We start from the raw sequence: 26,492 nt of genomic DNA on the forward strand, positions 1-26,492 counted from the left end.
GCTCAGCGGGAACTAAACCATCCCAGTGTTATCGACAGTGTTTTCAGCACAAATCCAAAACACAGGCCCATGCTAGCTACTGTGGAGAAAATTAACTCTATCCCAGCCAAAACCAGCACATAAGTCTTCCAGGGTTTGGATTTGTGGGGTTTGGGGTCGTTTTATTTTGTTTTGTTGTTTTTTCAGATTGTTTAGGGGTTTTTTTCTTCTCCAAACAAAAGAAAAATAAGAACATTAAATCACCTGTCAAGGACAAGGCTGATGAAGACACTTGATACCTCAAGAACTAAACTAATCAAACAAGAAACAGCAATTTAGATGAAACAGTAAAACCAGAACTGTTTTCTTCTATAACAACACGTAATCCTACATAGCTGATGCTAACTGGTAAACTGTATGAATGGAATTATATATGTTCTGCAAATTAATTCTCATTTAAATTCCATGCTTAGAAGAGTAAGATGTTAAAACTACAGCTATCATAACTATTCTGTTTTAATTTACTTACCAAACATCTCACTAGTTTGAAGTATGCAGCAGATACTTAGAATCTGAAATTGTAACATTAAGGTACTATGCATTAGTTACAGTAAAAAAAAAATGCTGACACTATCATTTCATGAATGATGAACCAGCAATTTACTAAAAATCTAAAACAACAGGAAACCTTCATTCTAGGTACATTATCATCAACAAGATACTGCATTAAAACTATGCCAGACATTAAAATTTTAAGACTTCCAGTCTAATTGATCAGCAAGTTCTCACATTTCTTGTAGATACTTTTTGACAAAATAAGTAATTTTCCTTGTTTGTGAGGGAGCAGGAGAAATTAAGTACCTGCAACATGTACTTCACATCACCTTTTTATTATTTTTACATATAAATATTGTAGCATAAAAGCAACTTCAGAGATACATGTATGACCATGACTATCATATCCTCATGACATATGAATGTATTATGAAACAAAAATCTGTTATACCGACAGTAATTTCATTGTGTTTTCATGCACCATGTCATTGCACTTACCCTGGAATACAGCTTTATAGATTAGGTAGTTTACAAGTAATGTTTGATACAGTGCCAAGTTGCAAAGCATTCCTTTCTTATGTGTCCTTTGCAAACTGCAAGCCTATTATCGATCAACGTGTTTTGCCTATCAAAAACACTTACCACCCAACAATAATTTATGAAAAAGGTAACACAAAAAATGCTGCACCATTTTAAAATACTATGAATTCACATCTATTTAAATACAAACTTCAGTTAAAGAAAACTTAAATATCAGTTAAAAACTGCTAAAAAATCCATTTACTTTAAAAACTGAAGGCAGAAGGTACCAAAAGATATCATAATATCCATTTTCAATAATCAGCTCTTTTTTGTCATACCTTAGCACACTGTGTGAATATAACACAAAGCCTCAATAAATTTTACCACATGATTATGGCTTAAAGTAACATAAATAAAATTAGTCTTTCTAAAACCTCTTTATCTTCCTCCCACTTGAAATATGCTTTCATGTTTAAATACAAAAACTTCAGGATAACTGAAGTACTTACTGACTGTTTACAATGATTTCCATGATTCTTTTGAGACACGGACAAAGATAACCACAACAACTAAAATACAGTAACATAACTGGTATGAATAACAGACGAGGGACGACAATTAATATAGTTGAAGAGCTTTTATATATATATATATATATGTAATTCAATATATTAACAATCCATGCACTGATGAAGTATTCTAAATTATTTTTCAAATAATTAAAACAATTACTGTAAAATGTGAAACTGCACACTTCAATTTTTATAGTCACCAATCTCTGATGAAAATATTACTGCAGATATACATTGAATCATACACATTTAGATTTGCACAATAGGTGTAGAAAACTACGGAAAGCTATTTCATCATATACCTAGATTTTCAGCTTTCATGGTATTCAGACTTTAAAGGTGAAGACGTTTTTTGCGCCTATTCAAAAGTTGTCTAGAAGTAAAAAAAATTATGCTGGCAACTGTTCCACAAAATTAGTAAAAGAAAAGCATAAAAATTCTTTTAGCTACTTACTCGTGTTCTTGACAAAAGTTCCTATTCAGGATTTAATCATTCAGTGTATAAGGAAATCAGATGTAGTTAGAACTGAAGACAGGTTGTTTCAGCTGGCAGGTTAGTAATAATGCTCATTTGTACAAAATCCTACAAGCTTGAAAACAGTAAAAACTGTTGCACTGAACTACTAGACCAACACTGAAGACAAATGTATTTTATTAATACAGCAAGCTGTTAGAAAACAAGCATAGTGAAAACTTACACATTCATAATTTTTTAAGATAAAAAGGGCAGTAAATTAGTCAATCTCCATGTTGGCTCATTCTTTGTTATGTACTAAACAGATTACATTGGCTGTGCCAAAATCAGAAATGCAATATGGTTTTACAGAATTATATCCACTATTTATACTGAATTGACACATCCCAACTGTGGACTGGGACTTGTCAACCTAATGCTTTAATACTTCATTTTTATTGTAAATGAAAGAAATTGACTTAAAAACAGAGCTGTGAATTTTTTGTGTTTTAGTAATAAAATTTAGGCTTTTTTAGTCAGCACAAGAAAGGTGGTGTTTATATACTACCACAGAGAACAAACACAAAAAAAATTAATTCAGGTTGCACAGTTTGAGGCTGGTGAATACTATACTGGCAGAATGCTGCTTCAGCTGCCAGATGAGCTTTTGAGACAGAAGAAAAACTCAACCACCACAACTGAAACCAGAAAATACATGCCAAAATTTTGCCAATTGGCAATACATGCCAAATAGAACAAAAGAACAATCCAGGACATAAGTGTTTTCCAAAAAATCTCCTAGAAGAAGACTAAATGACAATCATTAAAATTGGTTATTACATAAATAACCTCTTCTTCTGGGGCTTTGATTCGCTTTTAAAAGATATCTAATATGACCTCTTTAAAAAAAACTGCTCAACAGTTACTTGATATATGACACATCATTGTCTTCAGTTTATGAAGGCAGACTCTGCTATATGTCATACTCTATTAAATATTTTACTGAAATCGAAGTTATTACAACTGTAACAAATATAGTTTTAAAAAACATTTAATGTACAATTTTATTTACATGCAAGTCCATTAAAGGAACAAGCTCCAGAAGAAAATGGTCTTGAAATAGGCCTATTTAAAACACGGAAGATCCACTACTTTATTGGAGATGATGATGTTTTAGAAGGGCAAGTAACGGACTTTTATTAACTGACTGCAACTGTGTTATCGGCTACCGGAAATATTGAAAGAATTCCATGAGTCTGTATTGCCTCCCCACCTATGTCTTCGCTGCAGAGGTGGCCTTTGAGTGTTTTTGTGGGGAGGTACCATTGAATTCATGACAATAGGTATGGATATTTGATATTCATATCGTTCCAACATCTGAGCAATCTTCTCACGAGTGACCCCATGTTTATTCCTCCTACAAAAATAAAAATTTAAATAAATTGTCTGGTATGCTTATATGTTTACAGTCTTCAAGAAAAAGAAAAAACCTTCTAATTTCACAATTTTCCATCTTGCTCTTCATAGTGTAATAAAAGTTAAATTTCAGATATATCTTCATTCTCTTAGTATTCAACTTAAGTGTTAAGACTTACTCTAACAATTCACTACTGCATATATTAAAGAACGGAGAACAATACAGTCATTCTTCTTTGTACAGAAATGTGATGTTATTCAGGAGGACTATGTACCTAAATAACCCTAGAAGGACTTTGCTCAATAGATTTTACATAGCGTACTACCTAATGAGTAGAGGGATGAATGATATTACAGAGTACTACTTATGAACACAATGTTCAAACTAGCATAAAAAATGAAACTACATGGTTTCAAGACTTAATGACAGAATATTTTCTCATCAATAAATCTCTACATAAAATAAGGACCAATTTAATTTTTGAACCAGAACAGCATGTTCACAATACCTTTACCTTCTAGCTCTTACTTGCTGTAAATTTGGAAATGTACTGAAACACATGTAAGGGAGGAGAGGTCAGAAGTGTTGTCCTGTTCTTGCAGTGTTTAGTGAAAGGCTACTTTCAGTGAGAACTTGGCCTATTAATAACCTGAGACGTTAGACATTATTAGAATGTATCCAGAGTCTTTAGTATCTATAGAATAGGATCTTAAAATCAATGTTAGCAGAAAATTTCTGTCTCTGCCAAAAAGAAAACCATGAAACTCATGCACAAACTGTCAGAGAATTGCTAGCAGTGTAACAGAACTGAACCTAAAAGAACAGATACAAAACATAAGCAAAATGTTCTGATAGTGTAGACAAGCATTTATCATAACCCAATATATTCTTATCACCAAGAAACCTTTGTCCAAGCTGAATTATTTCCACGTTATACCAACAGGGAATATATGCCTGCATCTTTGCGCTTTCTGCCAGGGACAGAAAAGGCACGGGCCTCCTTACCAACTTGCTCAGTTCTGTGAAGGAGAAATCAATACTGGGAACAAACAGGCTATACTGGAAAGAGGATACCATATACAGAAAGATTTTAAAAGATTGATCCCCCTCTCACCCTTCCCCAGGGTGTTGTAATAAGAAGCACAAACAAGAAGTATGTGTCAAGTTGATAAGGGTTCAAAGTCAAAGCATACTGTGAGAAGCACACTAGTTTCACATTCAGAATGGAAGAACTGGTGATCTCAGAAGTAGTCAGAATTATGCTGGCTCCTTAAGGTGTATTTTATCAGCTACCTGTCTGGGAAGAAAAAGCCTAAGTAGACTATTTCTGTCACAGATACTCTTCCCTGAGACAACATAAAAAGCCAGAGCGATCATCACAAGCGGCTCAACATTTAAATGCTACTAATTTCCACATTGTGCTAAAGAAATCCAGGAGAAGCTGCATGTTGCACTTAAAAGTTCACAAGTTGCACTTAAAAGTTCACAAGTTTTAACAGTTTTGATTTTATTAACAAATATGAACTAGGTTAATGGTAGAGAAAAAAGCCAAGCCCCTAGAAATATGAGGATTCTATAAAGCACTGAACTCTCACAAAAGAAAAAAAAAATGGAAGAGGGAGTCTAAGTCCTTTTATGCCGAACAGTGGAAGCACAAAATTATTAATTTTTTTCCATATCTTAGTACTCCTAGAAAAAGATTACAGCTCAAGTGCTCTGGGCATAAAGTGCACAATCATCCACAACTGAATGGACTTGTGCAGAATCACTTCATAAATGAGCAAGTACTTTTCCTTGAAGAAAAAGGCAGGATAATAGAATCAGCAACAGCAAAATCACATCAAACGAAGAAATTAATTTTAAAAAGGAAACAAATCTGCTCTATAGTGTCATTTAATATGGGGAACTCCTCTTCAGGTATGTCTTCTTTCATCCTGTGGAGGCTTGGCTATGCTGTAAGAGCATAAAGCCATCCACCCTTAACCAATACAGATGTACCAGCAAAAGGTCCTAACAGACAATTATGCTTTGGAAGATGGTTTTTGCTTGGAGGAACACAGAATCTATTGATAAAAGCGAAGTCCTGCCACTATTAAATGCTTCTGCACTAGAAGAATCTTACATACCAATACACTGGCAAAGTAATTCTGCCTAGACGTGACTCCTTAAAAGAATCAGCAGGAATTTAATGAAGTCAATACCAAATTGCAGTTTTATGATCATACTGAAGGAAAAAGGATTATATTAAACGTGTTTGTTTCATGCCTGCGTGAAGCTACACGGCAACTTTTAAAGAAATTATCATCTGTCCCAAAATACAGATTATATACAAGACATCTGTTATTCCCCAAAAGCCTGAATAAAATGTACGTTTTTTAAAAGAAAAGTTCTAGCTCTCAACTGACCAGCTTCTCAGAAAGCATGCAAACATGAGAGGTTAATTTTTTCATCCAGAACTGATTAGACACTTAAAAAAGAAAATAACAATAAAAAAATTATCTCTCTTCTACCAGTGATTTTACCACTCTTTTGTTCTTTCACCTGCAGTTTTCAAGATTTCCTAAAAATTGTATCAAAGATCCTTTATATAAAGGTCTAACAGTTGACTTTGATGACTTTTGAGTGATAGGAGGCAAAGGTCTTTTCCAACCTAAATAATTCTATGATTCTATGATAAAGGCTATGCAAGAAGTTTTGAGCACTACAGCAAGACGTGCCTGTTGAGTCACGATGTTTTCACAAAAGTTATGTGCACAAAACAAAACTAAAAGCAAAAGTCACTCATGAGTGACTCTAAAGATAATTTGTACCTCATAGGCAAACTGGAAAGAAAAGACACTGACACTCATTCCATTGGTAAATGGTAAAACATCCGTCACATTCTTCACATCAAGAATCCACCCAGTGTTGACCTAGAGAGCCTTTTCACAGATTTCTCAAACACCGCACAAAATGTTGAGCTCAAATTTCCTAAAGGGAATCCCAAAACTACAAAAAAATCTCTATAGTGATCTATTACCCAAATACAAAAATATGGAAGAAAAACCCAACCAAAATAAACCCCCAAATTCTTAAAAAATTGAGTGCTCTCCCCAAGGAACTGAAAACCAAAATGAAACCTCACATCACCACCCTTTCTAAACTCTCAACAAATAAAGTTTCTAAGACAAGGGGCCTCTATTCAAATATTCGAAGTAACTGGAGCTGCTAAAGCATTTCTAGGAAGCTCCTAAGAACCGACAGCATCACTTCACAGTTCAAGGGTTTCCTTTGGTTTTGGGAAAGATATAAACTTTATTCCTACAATTAATGACTAGACAAATAAATTCAATGATAACAACACTTCACATTTTCACACCTTCTTAACAGATAACAGGGGAAAAAAAGTGAATTTTCCTGGAAAACAAGTCTGTCTCATATACGGAAAATCTTACACTGAACATCTTAGTAGTGTCTAATTACTAAGACAGTTTCCTAACTGAGCTGTGCTGCACCCCAAACTAGAAAAACTTACTAGAATTCATTCTACAGAGAGAGGACTCCATCTATAAAAGTAAGTTGGTGGTACCTTAGGAGCAAAAGATGAAAGCTTTAAAAGATTTATAAACACAATAAAGTCCAAGTCAGTAATGTAAGTATTATACACACATACTTTGTGCGTTGTAGGGGCTACTTTACAAAGCTGAAACAATTACAAGCCAAGTCAGTTGGAATCATATAAAATGACAATCAGTAAAAGAACACTTAGTGATCAACCATGAAAATATTACATTACATTTCAAGCAATGAAATATCCCTAAGACGGTTTGATACCTCCTAGATTCCTAAAGCAGACATATCTGAGACAAAAGAGACATTAACCAGGATTAATAAGCAGCTTCCCAGGCACTCTAACATCCCAACATGTCCAACAGTACCCTTAAGTCAGATCCTTTGAAGACTGGGGACAATTTCACAAAATCTTGCAATAGAACGATATAAAATCTGAGCTTTCTTTTTAACTTTTGCTGATTAGTAATGGGCTGTTGTTCTTTGACACTGGAACACGTATAAAAGTAGACGAAAGAATGCACTTACACTGATGCACTCCTTACAAAATGTGTACTTTCTATTCGTCTTCTACCTATTTCTTGATGTCAGCATTTTGCAGCAACAAATTTCTCAGAATAATTATTACAATAGCAGCGATTCTTACAGGGGTCAATCATTTCTCTACTCACATCCAACAAAGTTTTAATATCAACTTTTTGGGCCAACAGAAGAGGACCTCTATTTATTTGTCTTGGTTGCTCCACAACACTTCCATTTAAAGGTATATCTCAAAATGCCTGTTTAAATAAAATGTATTTTATACTAGCAGTTAAGTATTTAAAAATACGATACTGAATAAAATATAATGTACTAAATATATATTTATGTGCACCTGTTTATCTGTCTATATATAAAAAGTACAATGTTTTCTGTAATATAAACCTTACTTTTCTAATTCTTCAGGATCAAACTTCCACCAAGTATCTGGCTCATGGAACTCCACTCTGTATCCCTTTTCTAGAGCCTGCAGCAAGCAAAGAAAAATATGTAGGATGTGTATCATTATTACATAAAATGTAACAAAAAGTTTCTAGACCAGTATAATAAACAGATGTAGTTAAAGATGTAGTTAACTGCAGTGGTAGCATGCTGAGTTTCACTTAGTCCCAACCAGTCTTAGCTTTCATTCCAGGCTAAGCAGATTAGATGAAGTCAGTCCTTAAACTGGTCTGAGCTATAGCCATGCCAATTACTGATCGTATCAATAAGCAGTCTCTTTCTAGGAACTTGAGTAAGAAAAATATTTCTCAACAAAACAGACCAACTTATCACACGTGAAGGTAAGTCTGAAAAGTTGTAACAAATGATATAATCACACAACAAAACCTACCGCTTCCACATATGGCTTCATTTCCCAGGCTTGAGTATTTGTGTTGTCTATTATAACTGGAGATTTTCCCTGCTCCATTGCTTGCTTTGCTGCAATGAAAAATAGTGCAAGTTAATAAACAACTATGTAACTCAAATAAAACGTTAATTGTAAATAAGGTGTTCCAGATGTTTTTTGCACTAATCTACTCTGACTGAAACACCCTGTTCTAAAAGAAGGAATAAAAGCACTGAAAGGTAGAAACAGGAATGGAAAGTAGTAGAAGCAAGAAGGTAAGAAAAATTAAGTGAAGGGCATAAAAAATAGGTGGTGGTGAATTGATGCAAAGAGGTGGTAAACGGGAAGTGTAGAAGTCAAAGCAAACTGCCTAAAGCCTGTGGCCTGCTGAGTATGGAGATCCTGGTATGAAACCATATCATGGTTCCAGCTTTACCAGCTCTGCTGCATTACACATGGGGCATGTAGAACTGAGACCTGTGGTCAGGTGTTGCAGTTCTTCTCCAACAAAATACTAAGAAACAGGCAATCTTCACAAAAAGACATCACACCTCTGAAATATTTCTGAGCTCCATTAAAAAAAATAATTACAACCATGCTGTCTCCACTTGAATAATGTTTGAACTCATTGGCCAATTTCTACCAAATCCAAAAGAGGGCAGAAGCTTGAGGAATAATAAACTGCTTCTGAGTTCTATAAACCAGCAAGCAGTAAGAAGGCATATCCAAATTCACATCTTTATTCATAGAAAGACAGGCAGAACACAGTCATGATGCAATTTGTTTGGCAGGACACTTACGCAGTAGCATGCTTTTAACTTTGAACCAGCAGAAGTATACTGCTTCTTACGCAGCAGAAGAACCCTAGAGATTACAGTGCAGAACTGAGATTGGTTGGAGGAGTTTAGGGGATAAAACATGCAAATCTCTGGGCTACCTGAGATTCATCAGCTCCACAGCACAGAAAACATTTTAATATTACCAATGCCTAACATGGTATCTCCTCACAAGCCCAAGACTGCTTTAGTCTTGATAAATCAATTAAGCATCTATCTTATGCCTAAAGCTAACTCTGATCTTGAGATCGGGCATTCTTCTAAATCCCTTACACAGTTCATCCAGAAAACGTTGTCAGAGGACTCCTAGCCCACATTACTAGGATTTGTGCCTGAAAAAAACAACACTGCACAACCATTTTTTTGAGCATATGCAGAGAGCATGATTATGACATTCAGCTTCTACATAATGCTACGCAGGAGACTTACCCAAGGAAGTGGAAAAACTCAGGTTCTACACCCTTACCAGGCTGATACCCACCTCCATTTTACACAAACTGGGACAACAGTTAAGCTATTCTTACCAGAAGTTCAGCTACTATTAACCAGAAGTTCAGAAGGAACTCCTGCAGAGGAGAGTAGCCAGAGAGGGTATTTGAGTATCCCACTTTTGGGACAAATGGGCTACCTTAATTTTCATTGTTTTAACTTCCTTCACCTTTTTACTTTGAAAGCAAAACCTCTGCCATTCTTTGCAGAAAGGGACACAATTTTTGTATTTTTAGAAAAGAACTACTTTGTGCATGAATCAATAAATGAGGTTCTTTTTGCAGCCTGAAACTAAACCAGATGGAGAAGCAGATGTCAAAGTTATGATTATCAGATTCATGAAGAAGATTCTTCAGTTCCTCCTACAACTACTCTAAAGCATCTGACAATTGAAAGTAAGGCTTTTATAAAATCTATTCCTCAGCTTCTTTGTGCATCAGTTAATTGGTAAAAACATAACAATAATTCCTTATCTATTTTACAGAAGCATTGTGAAAATGAATTCCATTTAAAAAAAATATCAATTTTCTGATGCTACACGTTGAAGCCAAGAAATTTTTTTTTGTTTGTTCTAAGCAGTACTAGCAATGTCAGCCACAAACACATCAAGAATTTCACAGAAACAGCCAGAAGCCATTATCAGGTGAGAACTGTTTGGTGGTCTTGTAATTGTGAAGTGTTAAGCCCTCTCATCTATTCAATACTACTTTATCAATTCTTCTGTTCCTTAGGTTCCTGCTGGGAACCTCATTCAAAGTATTTGTTACTGCTGCATTCCAACCTCAAAAGTGCTCTTTATAAATGGTATTCTAATGATCGCTCTAAGAAGTTCCTTCACTGTTCATACAGAAACGTTCCCTGATGTATCATAAATTTTGATTAGGGTGAGGAGGGGAGATCTGTTTGGGTTTTTTTCTCCTTGGCTCTCTGTATCTTTTGATGCAAAGCAGTAGTCCTCTAGACAGTAAGGAAGCATCTGCTTGAGACACTGCAGCACAGAGTATTCTGCATACACAGGCAATGGAGATGTTCAGTTTGTCCGCTCCTTAGAGTTAAACAAACAGATAATGAGGTTCTTAGATACCTAGGGTTAGAAGGGTAGCAAATTCTTGCCCTTTCTGTAGCAGTTTTCTACTTCCTTACCAGTTAAACCCCAACCTCTGGACATTTATAGGTATTCAGAAAGATGACTTATTAAAGCTGTTAATTCACACAGGTGAACTAAAATCTTCCTCAGAAAAACTCTTCCATAAACTCTGGATGAACCTCAGATCAGGAAAGATACTGGAAAAAATAGGATACTCTGCTGTTGCGGGCATTAAAAAGGTTCAATTCTGTCATCAAGATAGTAGTATCAAATGTAACAAATCAGCTTCAAAATTTAATGTACACATCTACATCAATTAAAATGTAAAGATTACTTTAAATATATACTTCTATATAGCCTATACTAACATATATACACACACTCCTTTTCATATAGACTATTGACACACATGCCCATTACACTTCTATTTTCTAAATATAAGCATAATTTAATCGGAATAATTTAATAGGATTCCTCTTATGCATTCAAACCTCTCTTCTGGTTCCAGTCATGGGCATCACCAAGCTGAGCAGCATTATATGTATATCCATCTTTTTGACGAAAATAATCATCAGTGCTGAATACAATGCCATCACGACTTTGACCAAGCAGAACACTGTTAAACAAAGGAAAATGCAAAAATATTTTAATTTTTATTTTTTGGATAGAAAAAAAGACACAGATAAAAGAATATAGCTAAAATAAATTTAATTGTGCCCTATTTCTGAACTTCAAACAGGTTTATAAAAGTACACTCAAATCCAAATTAAAGCAATATATTTTCCTCCTCTCTACTATTTCTGTATTTGTTGTTTCTTCTCCTCCACCCCCCAAGACATGCTTGTACCCATCTAATTAATGGTTATATTGCTATAAGTTCTAAGTACCCCATAATAACTGAATATATTTACTAACATTATCCATATCAATTATCATTTGGAATTATCTCTAGAAACCAATCTGATCATAAGAAATCTGGATGCAACTGAGAAATTAACTGGATTATTAAATCCTTTTTCTGCACCTCAAACTCTCAGCATGCCCTCCTCTGACCTTTGCCCATGCTGCCTGCACATACAGTGTGGGTTGAACAGGAACAGCAAGAGAAAACTACAGATGTTTACAGCAATTTCCTAATTTTCAGGGAAAATTAAAAGATCACAATAAACTTTGAAGATTATCCTACTACTGAAAATCAGGATTACAGAAGTGCATCCATATTCCTTCAAGATCCTATACTCTTCTATTCCAGCTCAATGTCTTCTGCAATCCTGATGACACAGTCCTACTTGCCTCTGTTTTCTCATCAATTCTGGCATTCACTGGATCTATAAACCACTGGAATTCACAACCCAGAAAAAAGCAATCAGTTTCTGTCCTTCTTCACCCTCCCCCGGGTTAATTCTTTGAAGCTTTAGCAGTTGAGCCTATTTAAGAAGAGGCCCCAAAAGGTGATACATCATAAGCAGCTATCAGTGGAGACCTCTCCTAGTTACACAGCAGTAAGCTGCTACACAGGTTACCACGCCTTGTAGAACTGCAGTTTCAGTCTAATAGATGACAAGAAAATTAAGATATAAGAATAAAAACTTTCCATATCTCAGTTTGTCAGGGAATTACACTGTTTTTCCATATCATTCATACTTTAGGGCTAACAGGGTGATCAGAAAGCCATGCATTTTACTATGCCTGAATTTATTACTTCAAATCAGGAGTAAAAACAATCACTTCCTGAATCACTTAAACCACTTGACTGAGTGTTTTAGCTTGATTTCCTAAGGCAATGCCATTCCATGGTGACTTCTGGACATATAGACCAATTTCAAGAAAACCTGACAAAATATTGTCTCAAAAATAGTATGGATTTTTATGGGGGGGAAACATACAAATGAAAGCAAAACAAATTTGTAAACAAATGGATAAAATGCAGAGATTCAAATTAGAATCCGTAAAGATTAAAAAAGAGAAAAAAATTGCAACACATCCTACATTAACCTAGTCTTTTAGGCCTGCCATTTCCAAGCAACATAGATTTTATTTGTTAGAAGTTTACTTCATTTGTAGGTCAGAATAAGTTGCATTACATTCTGCTTCTTGCACAGCTAACACTGAAGATCATGGGAGAAATTTAAGTATGCTCTGGGAAACAAAGAAGAGACACGGTGGGGAAGCCAATGAGCATAAAAAGGGGAACTCAGAGGGACACAGTTGCAATGTTCACTGTCTACATGCTTTTTTTTATTCTATATTGTAATATTTTAGATTACCAATAATATGTTTATTAATTCCAGAAGTCATTGTAATGGGTGATGTAGGACTACTACAAAAATCCATTAAGCTTTTCTAGAATGCTGTATTTCCATTGTCATTAAACATCAAAGACAAAACTTTTAGAAGAATCATAGAAGTGCCTCTTGGATTTAACTAAAATTCATCTTAAGTGTTGCCCGGGCATGCCAAGAAATACATGTGAGTCTGAGAAACTGATTATAGCAAAGTTGCAGGGAACAATTAACTGCTGATTTATCAATAACATCAGAATCTTTGTCAAATCAAATTCACATTAATCCATTCCAATGAGCAATCCCCATTGTGCCAAATGTAAACTTTATTTTCAGAAAGCCCTTGGAAATTGGAAGATTAAAGGAAAACCTTGTAAAACTGAGATAACAGTACAATTCTATTTAAAGTCTGATCTACAGAATAAATGTGGTGACAAAACCTCCTTGACTATTTATGTTTTCTATAGTATATCTAAACCTGAAAATAGAAAACAGCCAGGTAGTGCCACAGAGTATTTATAGCCCATTGCAACACTCAGGTATCACTCCTATGGAAATTTAGGCAACTATTCCAGCTCAGAAATAGACAATGTACCCAAAGGCTACAAGAACCAAACTGCACTAGCAGTATGCGGGAGCTGAGGTGGGACACTGTATTACATATTAACTTACATTCCTACACCTTTGTTGTTCCACAACTATGCTGTCGGTTATTTTTGCTTTTAAAATACAGAGATCTGTAACAACAAAATTCAGATTACTGAGGACCAGAAGAAACTACTAATAATGCAACTGTCAAGTAACATGATCAAAGCTGTGTACAGGCTGGTTTTTTCCTCCTTGCTCTTTCTCTCTTTTCCAGAGTACCAAGGTTACCTCAGGACAAATAGCACTGTTATGTCAGAAAACAAAGCATGATACACCAGAAGTACAGACTCTTTTTTTGGACATTGTTCAATAATTATTTTTGTTAGAGCCTATGCTTTTTAATAGGATGTGTATTACACTGGTTTAGGAGATCACAGATCCAAAGCCTATTTTTGTTCTATGCAGATAAAATGGCACCAGTAAATCATACATCACACACAACAGCATTTTTTCATCTCTACTTCTCTCTGGTATAAAATACTTAACAGGAATTTATATGAAGCTACTTGGCTGTGATTTCACACACGGCCCAATTTTCTTATTTATTTATAGCATGCTACATTTTGCAATTAATAATGCTAGAAAAACTGGATCCATCTTCCACACTCACTTTTTGATTGCCAAATACATGTACACACAACTTAAGGAGTAAGGACCATCTGCCTTAATAAAAGAGATAGCAAATAGGAAGTGGGATTCTTCTACTAGCTGAGTAGATAGACACGCCCCTACAGCTTCTAGGAGCCTGACCATCAGGTTTCTGTAGGATTATGTATGAACTGATGAAACAAGACTAATAGGGCATTCATTTTCATTTTTATTTCTAGGAACTTACTCTGTTTGCTCAGTGTTCTGGAGAATAATTCACTTACTCAAACTCTTCTGTTGCATCTTCCAAACATCATTAGTCACAATTAAGACACGTAATGACAAGGGTTTGGGAGTCTTGCAAACCCATAAATAACATTTATTCTTGAAATATTTTGTTATTATTCCTTGAAGTTCAGAATACACAATAATTTATTTATAAACCTATATAACTGATATAACAGACTTAATCTAGTAAACTATATTTGCAAGAATAATCTTAAAAGTACAGAATTTGGGAAGGCAAAATGACTACCAAAAAGGCCTGAGTAACTGAACCTTTACTCTATAGACAACACACAAGCTATCACAAAGTAATGAGTTTAAGATGTGAAACTTCAATTATTGCAACAATGATCATAGCCCATTTCTAAATTGTGAAATTAAATCATAAAACATAACATATTCCAAGCCTGACAATCACCTCTTTCAGAATTCACAGTATTTAAACTTGTAAAATTTAAAACACAAAGATACTAGTTGACATTATATAGAATAACTCACAACTTCTAACTTGCAAATAAATTTGGAAATAAAATTTATCCCAGGATCATCAACTAGGAAACAAACAACAGAAAGCACATCTATGCAAACAAGGCATTACTATCGAAACCCACAAACAGATGACAGCCCACTTTTGAGAGATGGAGAAACAGAAAAGCTAAGATAAATACGTTTCTAATAAGAGAGTCAAATTACAGACCAGTCAGCATTCGTGTCTATACATGCTGGAAAATGAGTAGCAGTATTATCCAACTGCTGTAATGCAGCTTTTTCACCCTAAACCTTCCCTACAATTGAACACCCACCTTTGAACGTAGTAGGACAGGGAAATTAAATCAGCTCACCCACTTTTTCCAGACACGCTATCTGATCTAATAGAAGATACCAGCTCAACATACAGAACTCATCTTGAACCAAAACTCTTATTTTAACTAGTCAAAAAGCAATACACGTTTTTTTCCAGTGCACATGTGCATGCATGCACACACAGATGAATCCTACCCTGATTTTTCTTCAAAAATAGAATGGTCCATCAACCTTCATCCTGGTTAGCCTACATTGACAGATGATTTTATGATACAGAAGATCTCTTAGAATCTAATAATTCACCTATTTAAAACAGCTAACATCACAGATGAGGAAAAATAAGACAACAGCTAAATATAATTTTAAAATCATAGGATCATTTAGGTTGTAAAAGACCTTTAAGATCAACAAGTCCAACTGCTAACCCAGAACTTCCAAGTCCATCGCTAAACCATGTCGCTAAGCATCATATCTACATGTTTTTTAAACACCTCCAGGGATGGTGATTCCACCACCTCCCAGGGCAGCCTGTTCCAATGCTTGACCACTATTTCAGTGAATAATTTTTTCCTAATATCCAATCTAAATAACTTAAGGCTGTTTCCTCTGTCCTGTCACTTGTTATCTGGGAGAAGAGATGGACCCCACATGCCTACACCCTCCCTGTGTAGCTGTAAAGACCAATAAGGTCCCCCCTGAGTCTCTTCCTCTCCAGATTAAACAGCCCAAGCTCCCTCAGCTGCTCCTCAACAGACTCGTGCTCCAGCCCCTTCCCCATCCCCGTTGCCCTTCCCTGGACACGCTCCAGCATCTCTACATCCCTCCTGAAATGACAGGCCCAAACTGAACACCAGATTAGAGGTGTGGTGTCACCAGTGCTGAGTACAGGGGGACAACTGCCTCCCCTGTCCTGCTGGCCACACTATTTCGGACACAAGCGAGGATGCTGTTGGCTTTCTTGGCCACCTGGGCACACTGCTGGCTGTCAACCAACACCTCGAGGACCTTTCCCTCCCGGCAGCTTTCCAGCCACTCTTCCCTAAGCCTGTAGCACTGCATGGGGTTGTTGTGCCCCAAGTGCAGGACCCAGCACCGAGCCTTGCTGAACCTCATACAACTGGACTCAGCTCATTGATCCAGCCTGCCCAGGTCCCTCTGCAGAGCCTTCCTGCCCTCCAGCAGATCACTGTCCCCCAACTTGGTGTCGTCTGCCAGCTTTCTGAGGGTGCACTCGATCCTCTTGTCTAGATCATTGATAAAGATATTAAACAGGACTGGTCCCAAAACTGATCCCTGAGGAACACCACTTGTGACCAGCCATCAGCTGGATGTTAACTCCATTCACCACCACTCTTTGGGCTCGGCCAGCCAGCTTCTAACCCAATGCAGGGTACACCCATCCACACCATAAGCAGCCAGTTTCTCCAGGAGAATGCTGTGGGAAAGGGTCTCAAAGCTTTACTAAAGTCTGGGTAAACATCCACAGACTTTTCCTCATCTACTAGGCAGGTCACCTTGTCACAGAAGGAAATCAAGTTTGTCAAGCAGGACCTGCCTTTCATAAACCTGTGTTGGCTGGGCCTGATCCCCTGGTTGTCCTGTACATGCCATGTGATGGCACTCAAGATGACCTGCTCCATAACCTTCCCCAGCACTGAGATCAGGCTGACAGGTTTACTGTTCCCTGGAACCTCCTTTCTGCCCTTCTTGTAGATGGGCATCACACTGGCCAACCTCCAGCCTTCTGGGACCTCCCCAGTTAGCCAGGACTGTTGACAGATGATTGAAAAGTGGTTTGGTGAGCACTTCCAACAGCTCCCTCAGTACCCTTGGGTGGATCTCATCTGGCCCCAATGACTTATGCATATCCAAGTTAAGCAGCAGGTCACTGACCATTTTTTCCTACGGGGACTTCACTTTGCTCCTTGTCTCTGTCTTCCAGCTCAGGGGGCTGAGTACCCTGAGAAAAACTGGTCTTGCTATTAAAGACTGAGGCAAAGAAAGCATTAAGTATCTCAGCCTTTTCCTCATCTTTTCTGATAATGTTCCCCCCTCACCCCTCCAATAAAGGACAGACATTCTCCTTGGCCGAAGTATTTGTAAAAACATATTTTTAAATACATAAAACCTCATCTTTAACAGCAGTGGCCAGCATGATTTCTAGCCGGGCTTTTGTCTTTCTAATCTATCTAATCGCATAACCTTGTGACATCCTTTAGACCTCCTGAGTTGCCTGCCCCTTCTTCCACAGGTACTAATATATTCTTATTTTCCTGAGTTCCAGCCAAACTCCTCTGTTCAGCCAGAGACAGGTTGCCAGCAGGCCTGATACCACGTAAACTGACCCATGATAAAAGAAAACAAAATTCAGCTGTTGACACCAGGCCCAGAGCCAGGTATTGATCTGTGTGACCTTCCACTTACATGCCCCGTCATTCCCTGCAACTGACAGAAGAGAACAAAACACTACCTGTGCTCCTGATCCCTCAACCAGCCACCCCAAGGCCCTGAGGTCTCTTGATTGCTGTCAGACTTCTTGTTGTTTGGACTTCATCATTGCCCACTTTGAAAACCAGGAATGGATAATAATCAGAAGGCCATACCAGACAAGGGAGTTTTCTAGTAACACCCCTTACCTGGGCCCCAGGGAGGCAGCAGACTTCCCTATGGGCTGGGTTCAGTTGGCATATCAGGCCCTCTGTTCCTTTAAGAGTGGAGTCACTGATTACAACCACCTTTCTTCTTTTCTTAGCAGAGCTGGTCATGATGCATTGGGTTGATTGACTCGCCCTGGATAACTCCTCCAACCTGGATGAGCCTTCCTCCACACCATAATTCTCTTGGCCCTCAGGCTCTAGAGCAGGGGTCCTCAAACTTTTTAACCAGGGGGCCGGCGCGCAGATGAAGTGGCAGGCAGTCATCTGCGGCTGCTTGGTTTCCCCCCCAACACCCGGTGGGGGGGTCTGTAAATACCAGGGGCTGGATTGAGGACCCTGGGGGCCGTATCCGGCCCACGGGCTGTAGTTTGAGGACCCCTGATGTAGAGCCTCATACTTACTATACAGGAGGAGCCTGGGAAGGTGAATTAGACCAGGAGGCAATTTGCCTGCTGCCCCAAGCAGGGACCTGTTTCCATTCCTCCTCATTTCTTAGGTGCCCTCCTTCTGCCTTGTGGTGAGAGGGTATGGGATCCTCCACTTCTTTGAGGTGTCCATCTGGTGCACTTGTCTCAGCAACGGTAGAGCACGGCTCCACCAGTCTATCTCCCTCTCACATTGCCAGATCTCCTTAGCGTTTCTACTTCCCCTTCCAGCTCTGCCACCAGGCTGAGCAGATCGTCCCCCTGGTCACACCTCACACAAGTGCTACCTTTGCTGCCCTTCAGTAGCAGTGACAGGCTCAGGCACTTCCTGCAGCCCGTGACCTGGACAGCTGCATGTTTACCTGGGAGCTCCATCTGGGTCATCACATGCCTTCTGGTACTGCCTTTTGGCAGAGCAGAAACCATAGCTAGGTTTTCACCAGGATCTGTAGTATTACTAAGCTGGTAAATGCTACTCTAAAAGCATTGCTTGTAACACTGTTTAAAGAAATTGTTAGAAACAACAGCACACAATTGTTTCTACATTCAGCTATAAATGCTAACTAACTCTGCCCTTCAAAAGATCAAGCTCTTAGGAAGAATGGCCCCAGATAAAGCCAACTGCCTAAATATTCCTGACAATGGACTTCATTTGAAATGTACTTCTTACATGACACCAATATCTGTTCTTTCAACCTCATTAAGCTCCTTTCTATTCAAAGTCATGTTCAGATACTTATGGAGGAATGAAAAGTTGCAATTGCTGCCAAATTCATTAGCAAAATATGCTAAAAATCCAAGTCTGTTTCCTTGTAATCTTTTTCCAGCATTATAAGATCATGTTATTATCTACTTGTAATTCTAGCAGACTTTTGTTACTTGGGCTAAAGATATCATTGCTAGGTATCTGTTTGGCCAAATTGTTTTAGAAAATTTCTAAATAAATGGTCAACCACTTTCAAAACCAAGGAAGAAACACAGCATTTTTATCATGTTTTGTTATTCCAAGCTTTTCTCTGAGAAGCTTTGGACTGAAGTGGTGAAATCCAGCAAAGTGCGTGCGTATGTTTTTCCTACAAAAATTTTCAGTAAATCTGCCCAAGCCGTAGGACTTTAAAATGCCATGTGCACAGAAAATAATAGTGTAAAGTACTCATTTTTGTTCAACGTTGAGCAGAATATGCAAAGATTCTCACTTCACCAAACCCACTCCTGAACAGCACTCTGACAGTGGCAGGAAGCTGATTCAATACCAGCACTGCATTGTATGGGAGAAATTTTTCCCAACATAAGAGCAGCAAGAGAAGGACCAACATTGGCCTAAAATAGGAAGGACATCAGAAGCATAGTGATATAAAGACTGGAACAAGCAACTTGGTACTGGCAGCAGATCTAGGAAATCGGGAGAAGACAAAGAGTGAAGCTCAAGGCAGAAATTGGTACAATGAAGCTGGGAATGAGATAGTACCACTGGCTGAGACAGGGTCATTTTGCTAGCATGAGTGGTAGAAGTATGTCTGCAGGTGGTAAAGATGCCAAGCCTGCAAAGATGCCCGTGGGTACTGATACGACATCAGAAGACTATTTGCTGTCCTAGTTGACACCACAGAATTCTATGATGTTACACAAAAAAACATATTCAACTTTATTAAGAATAAGACTTAATTAATAATGCATATATTTTCCCCATAGGCAGCCATTAATTCTGGGATTGTTTTTCACCCAGGTACCTAAGCCCCTGAGACATTATTTCATGGGAATTAGCAATTGCAACCAAACACTGAACATATGAAACTGCGTATAACTGAATACACTGCAAAACAAGTCCCATGCAGTTCAAATTCTGCACCCAAATTTGGTGACTATTCTTGACCTTGATCTCATAGTGCCCACTTCCCCATCTGTTAAATAAAATTAGTAATTGATCTCACTAGTGAGAGATGAAAAAAGCATGAATATGTGTTCATAAAAACCTGAAGATACAGAATCTTTTGGTTAGCATGAGTAGTATATTAGGATAAAGATTCAGAGACAATTCAGTACACCAAACATGGAAAAAGAAAATATTTGATATCTTCACACTGAATATTATCCATTTACTGCACTGAATGAGGCTTCATTTTTTACAAAGGGTTGTATTTTACATTTTATATTTTGCTTTCATATAGTAAAGAGATTATTGTAATAATACCCACACAGGCACATGTAGCTTCAAAAATGCAGGCTTGCAAAATAAAGCAATCAGTAACTAGAAAACAATATAGTTGAAGTCTACAAACATGTAAGCTAGAAATTTCTAATAGGTATTTTTCTATGACATGGAGATCATGACCTCCTAAATATCAGGAAAAAAGCCCCATAAACAGCAAGATTACTCCTTTATACAAAAGACAATGAACATGATCACTGTGTCTATGTCATAGACTCAGTATACAACAGAAAATAACCACGAAGACAACCCATTTGTGATGTACATTTTCTGGATGAAGCTCAATCAGTAAGTAATGATATAGTAACTTGTTTGGGGTTTTTTTTGCTATGCAAAAGAAGCCTCTTTTCACCTAATACAGATAGCATCTGTGCTCTATGTCAATTTAAGTGCTTTTTAAACTAGGCCAAAAAAAAAAAAAAAAGAAAAAAACCAGAAAATCCAAGTTGGAGGTGGTACCTGCTTTTAACCCTGTCAGACTTCAGCAAGTATATTTTTAAGGAAAAATAATATTTTTCTTCCGTGTTGTTCACAAATAAACAGAGAAGTTGACAGACCATAGTATGAAAAAAATGGGACCAAACTGACTTTCATCAGCACACTGAAAACAGCATTTTCAGCGTAGCAAAATTATTCTAATGGTCTTAGAATACTTTTGCATGGGCATGAAAAAGTACTTCTGGTTCAGTCAAATTAATGTTGTTACATTTGACAGAAGGCTTTTTGAATGAAGAAATCTAAAAATTTAAAAAAAAAAGGCAGACCATCAAACACTAGCACACCTGGAAGTTCCAGAATAAAATATTATGCAATTTAATGAATACAGAACATTTTAAATTTAACACAAAACAGCTCCTGTTCATCAAAACTCTAAAGGAGACAAAAACCCCAAGCATATAATTTTAATACTTACTGTCATTTGTCCACATAAAGTAAAAATTACTGCATTTTAACAGCCTAATTTACAAATACCAAAGTTTCCCAACTGTTTACAAATTAATTTTTTAATTATTAAAAACTTTTATTTGAATAAGCTTTTCCAGCTTTACATCTTCACTTACCGAGAAAGAGTTGATTTCCCTGAACCAGGTAGGCCTCTTAAGATCAGGAGTAATTTCTGTGAACAACTGAATCTTTCTTCAGGTAACCACAAGGAAGAAAAGCTGTGCATTCCTTCTGTATTGTCAGCTTTTGGATCCTTCCAACACTTTTCGCTGGTTTCACAGAAACCATTATTTTGGAGTCCATTCTGGTCATTAGTTCCGTTTATGAAGACCTGAGTAGTATGGATATCAGTATGACCAGCATAGTTGCTACTTTGATCAAGCAATGGACCATGACTGTTGATATCAGTAGCTCCATGGCAACCATGATCATTCTTGTACAAAAGTTCACCATTCTGAGAAGGGAGAACGTTTTTTTTTTTGTGGTGGGGAATTAAGTATCTGAAAACGTGACTGATAGTTGAATCTAGGAGCAAGAGGTCCCTGAGGTATGACGAAAGAGACTGTTGACTGCCAAGCAGGTCTGAATTCAGGCACTGAGTAGTTCCAATATTTAGATTCTGCTTGTCCATTAAAGGTATTTTCAGTTTTCCAGCCACCTCCTTCCATGACAAACTGCTGCTCATTGCTTGTTTTCTGACTGTTCTGTTCCCCAAAGAAACGCTCTCCATTCTCATAAAATGTTTGTGAGCTGCCCAACAACATGCAGTGATAATCCTCTTGTGAGATTTGACTACAGTTATATGGAGAGCATTGTTCCTGAGAAGTTTCAGTTTTTTCTTCCTGAAAAACAGTATCTAAACTTTCATTTTCCAGCTGATTAATCTCTTTATAGAACTGGTCCAGTTCATCATCTATTTCTTTTACAGCGGAAGAAACAGTCTGCATCTTCTTTGCCTCCATTCCTTTAGCTCTGTTTTCACACAATTCATTCTGATCTCCCTCACTGCTTTTACATTCATTGCGACTGCCAGATTCATCCCGTTCGTTACATTCGGCAGGTTTGTAAATAGGTCCAATAAATTCTTTGCTTGTAAAAAACTCTTCATCTGATGCATTTCTATTTATTGAGAATGATATACTGGTATTTTTAATATTAGCCTCACCAGCATGATTTGTAATAAAAGTGCCTTTCTTTTCTTCAACTGTAGTGCCATTTATTGATACAAATGGAGGATTTACATTCTGCACAATTTCTGAATCAACTGGCTGACTAAGCACTAGATTATTTTCAGGGAGCACTTCATTCAGCGTTCCCAAGACACCAGTAAGTGTTTCCTCTTGCTTCTGCATTTCCTGTTGCCCTTGGTTATCTGAGGCATACGCTAGTATCAAATCATTTAATGTTCTCTCAGCATCCACTTCCTCCTGAATAGCTTGGATATCATCATCATCAGAGAGTTCCTCGTAAGCTTCTTCTGTTGACTTCATTTTTTTAGAACATGGTTCAATTGTGATTTCATCCTGACACTCCAAGAGCCTTATTCTACTTTCAGCCTGAAGCATCTTAGAAAAAAGAATAATAATTAACAGCACACACATTTTTAAAGTGTAAAAAACCATAAGTTATTCAGACGTATGATATACATCCTCAGACCCTCCATGGTCACAACTAAAATGAACTCAACCAGAAGAAAAGCAGACATCACCTACTGGAAGTACCATTTAAACAAAACTGCCACATTATCACACAACTTTAGCAAAGAACAGTAGTGCTGTATCAATCTAGCAGCTGCATTTTATGATAAACCTTAAATAACTTTTAAATGCAAATATTTGAAAAATTAATTACATCAGCCTGTTCTCTACTGACCTATGCTAATCTGCCAAGTGTTATAAATCTCTTAAAAGATAAACATGTGCCAATTTCCAATGTACAAACTGATGCCTGACATCACTGCTAATATGACCAACAAAACCGCAAATACTTCAATCATGAGGATGATTTTCTGTGACACAAACTGAATCCAACTAATTCATTTAACAATCAAACAGATGCTGGATAGCATTTATAATTTAGTACTCTAGTCAAATAAGATTTAAAATTAAATCTGCAATCTGTTATTATATTCTGGTTTTGGAACAAGCAAAGACTTTTTTTAGGGACCAAGACCATTTGGGTTTATGTTTTCTAAAAACACACACAAAAAAAGCAATGCCTGCCCCAAACAGATTGTACTCTAAGAGTGAGCCAATAAATTCCGGAAAGATTCAGAAACACAACAGCAATTAAAACCAAAGTGAGATGCCACTGACCACCATGACACCCAGTCATGCCATTATCCATCTATTAGTTAGAATTACTTGGATTTTCCTTTGTATTCCAGAAGTCTAGACAGAATGCCATAAAAAGGAACAGTAATATTATTATAAATCAAATGTCAAGTAGTTTACTCAAACTGCCCCACACCGCCCAAAGCAAATGCAGTACCAAACAAGGAAAAAAGTATTCTTCCTACTACAGAGTTTATTCCACTGCTCTCTGTGAACGTATCAGCTTTCCAGGAATAAATATTAACAAAACATCACATGCTCTTCATTCTGGACAAGAAACAAGAGGTTTTTTCCTTTATCTGAGAAGGATATGCAGGTAGTATTAAGGGAAGATTTCCAAGTAACATTTATCATCTCATGTTCACTTGCAAAACTGGCAAGGAAAGGTGTTACTCTGGGCACTTTCTCACCTATTATCCAAAGGAAGAGAATCCTGCCATCCCTAGTCTCAAAATGTCTAAACCAAAGCAAATTTAGTGTTTGCGTTTGACTTCACTACTTGGAAAAAGCACTAATGTCAGAGGGGGGAGAAACACAGCCATGCAACTTTCCCTCTTCCTCAGAACCTGGTGGAACATTGGGGGTACTATGGTCTCCCCTCCCCTCAAGATGTATGCATTTTATGCATACCCCCAGCTTCTCAGTTCCTCCTTTCTGTAAATTTGAAAGCAAGCACAACACGGTATGAATTGTGGACTGTATCCTCCATTTATCAAAAAATGTTACTCCTGCTCAAAAACAGGATTGGGGAAAAAAAAAAGTTGCTTTATAAGCTCCTATGTCCTCACCTGTCTTCTGGGATGGTGTTTAAGCAGAGCCCATATTCTGATGTGGAATAAAAACAGAGCATGTGAGCACTTGCTGTATGACAACAACTCTAATGATGGAAGACATTGCTCTGTGACTGTTCCACACAGGAATATGCTTTCTTGCTAATCCAGACTTTCTCTGGCTGTCTTTTCGGACAGCAAAATTGCACATGAAAACATCTCGACCTGCACTGTTGGGGAGGACAGAGCAACTATGTCCTGAGAAAGTGCAATTTATGGCACAGCCTGGCCTCTTGAATGTGATAGGCATAGGTCTGTCACATTTCTATAAAGAATGGCTTGTAAACATTGGGCCTGCGTTCGCCTATGTGATTCAGCAGGCCGGCTCCTGCAACGACACTAAATTAGTACTTTAACTAACCTGCCAAACATCCAGAAGACTCCATCAAGTAACTCAAGGCCATAAGCTCCACCTCTACAATAAATTCCCAAATGGAAAAAGGTGGCGTACGTGGCAGAACTTACAGATGGAGGAACTGACTGGCTTTGCTTGCGCGACCACCTCCTTCAGGGCCCGGAGGCGACAAAGCACGTCGGCCAGCGTCCCTCGGCCGGCGCCAGGCCGCGTCTCAAGGCCGGGGGACGCTGGCGCTGCCGCCGCTGGCAGCGGGGGCCCCAGGGCCACCAGCCCCGGCTCCCGGCAGTGTGCCAGCCGCCCCCCCCGCCCCGCAGCGCAAGGCACCCCCGCCGCCCGCCTCATACACGCACGGCTCCCCCGGGCCGGCGCCGAGGCCGCCACAACCTCCGCAGCCGGCTCCCGCACGTTAACGCCACCGCTCCGGCGCTGCTCCCCTCTCCCCCCGGACGCGGCGAGCCGAGCGCTCGCCCACGCCCCCCTCTCGCCACACGCCGGTAGAGGCGTCGGGGAGGAGCGCCTTCCCGGCCCCATTGAACAGAAGCCGCAGCCACACGCGGGTGAGGACACCAACCTCAAAGCAGAGGCGCCCGCCCGTCTCCCGCCGCCTCGGCGAGCGGCGCACAGCCGGCGGGCGGGGGGGGGGGGGGGGGGGGGGGGGCAGGGAGGGGCAGCGCTGACGACCTCTACCGCCTCCCTCTACCACTTCACCCCCGCGGCCCCGGCTGCTACGGGACGCGCGGCTCCACCCGCCCGCCGGACTGCAGCTCCCAGCATACCCGGCGGCGCGGGGCGGGGCGGGGGGGGCGGCGCGGCGCGGGGCGGGGCCGCCACTTCGCGCGAGGCGCGGGAAGAAGCCGTCGGGGGCGGTGGCGCTGTGGGGGGCGGGGGCCGTCAGCCCCGCCGGGCGCGCCTGTGTGTCCCGTGTACACCGCCGTTCCGCGCCCCGCGAAGGACGGTGAGCTCAGCCCGAGAGGGGCAGCGGGGTTTAGGCTATTTTAAACTCGGGGCGTTGTTTTCTCGGTGCGGGGCGAGGTGTTGCCTTTGTGAGGGCAGTGGCTGTCTCTGTGGTTTCCCAGCTTCAGGGGCTGCAGGCTGTACTGCAGTGGAAACGGCGAGCTTGTTTTTCTGTCTCCGTATTGACACATCTGGTGTTTTATTCTTGGTGAAACTGGAAATCTCAGCTACTGAAAGCACGGGGCAGGAGCTTGGCTACATTTTCTACTCTCCTGCCTAGGCCCTCAGCTGTGCCTGCACCACATTTTGGCTCCGATTTCTGCGGTACAGTCTACCTTCCTAAAA

At 38.9% G+C, this 26,492-nt stretch overlaps 1 protein-coding gene across 1 annotated transcript; it reads right to left on the reverse strand.

Annotated features, from left to right (window-relative positions):
* Positions 1 to 853: 853 nt before the first annotated feature.
* On the reverse strand, positions 854 to 25,858 carry LOC130144667 (NEDD4-binding protein 2-like 2). The gene is given in 7 exon segments (XM_056328702.1): positions 854 to 3,499; positions 7,978 to 8,054; positions 8,421 to 8,509; positions 11,321 to 11,445; positions 21,789 to 22,150; positions 22,152 to 23,237; positions 25,765 to 25,858. Coding segments are annotated over 6 exon segments (1,938 nt in total). The 5' UTR covers positions 25,765 to 25,858; the 3' UTR covers positions 854 to 3,300.
* Positions 25,859 to 26,492: the final 634 nt, after the last annotated feature.

The sequence above is a fragment of the Falco biarmicus genome, chromosome 2 (assembly GCF_023638135.1).
Source record: "Falco biarmicus isolate bFalBia1 chromosome 2, bFalBia1.pri, whole genome shotgun sequence".
NCBI lineage: Eukaryota > Metazoa > Chordata > Aves > Falconiformes > Falconidae > Falco > Falco biarmicus.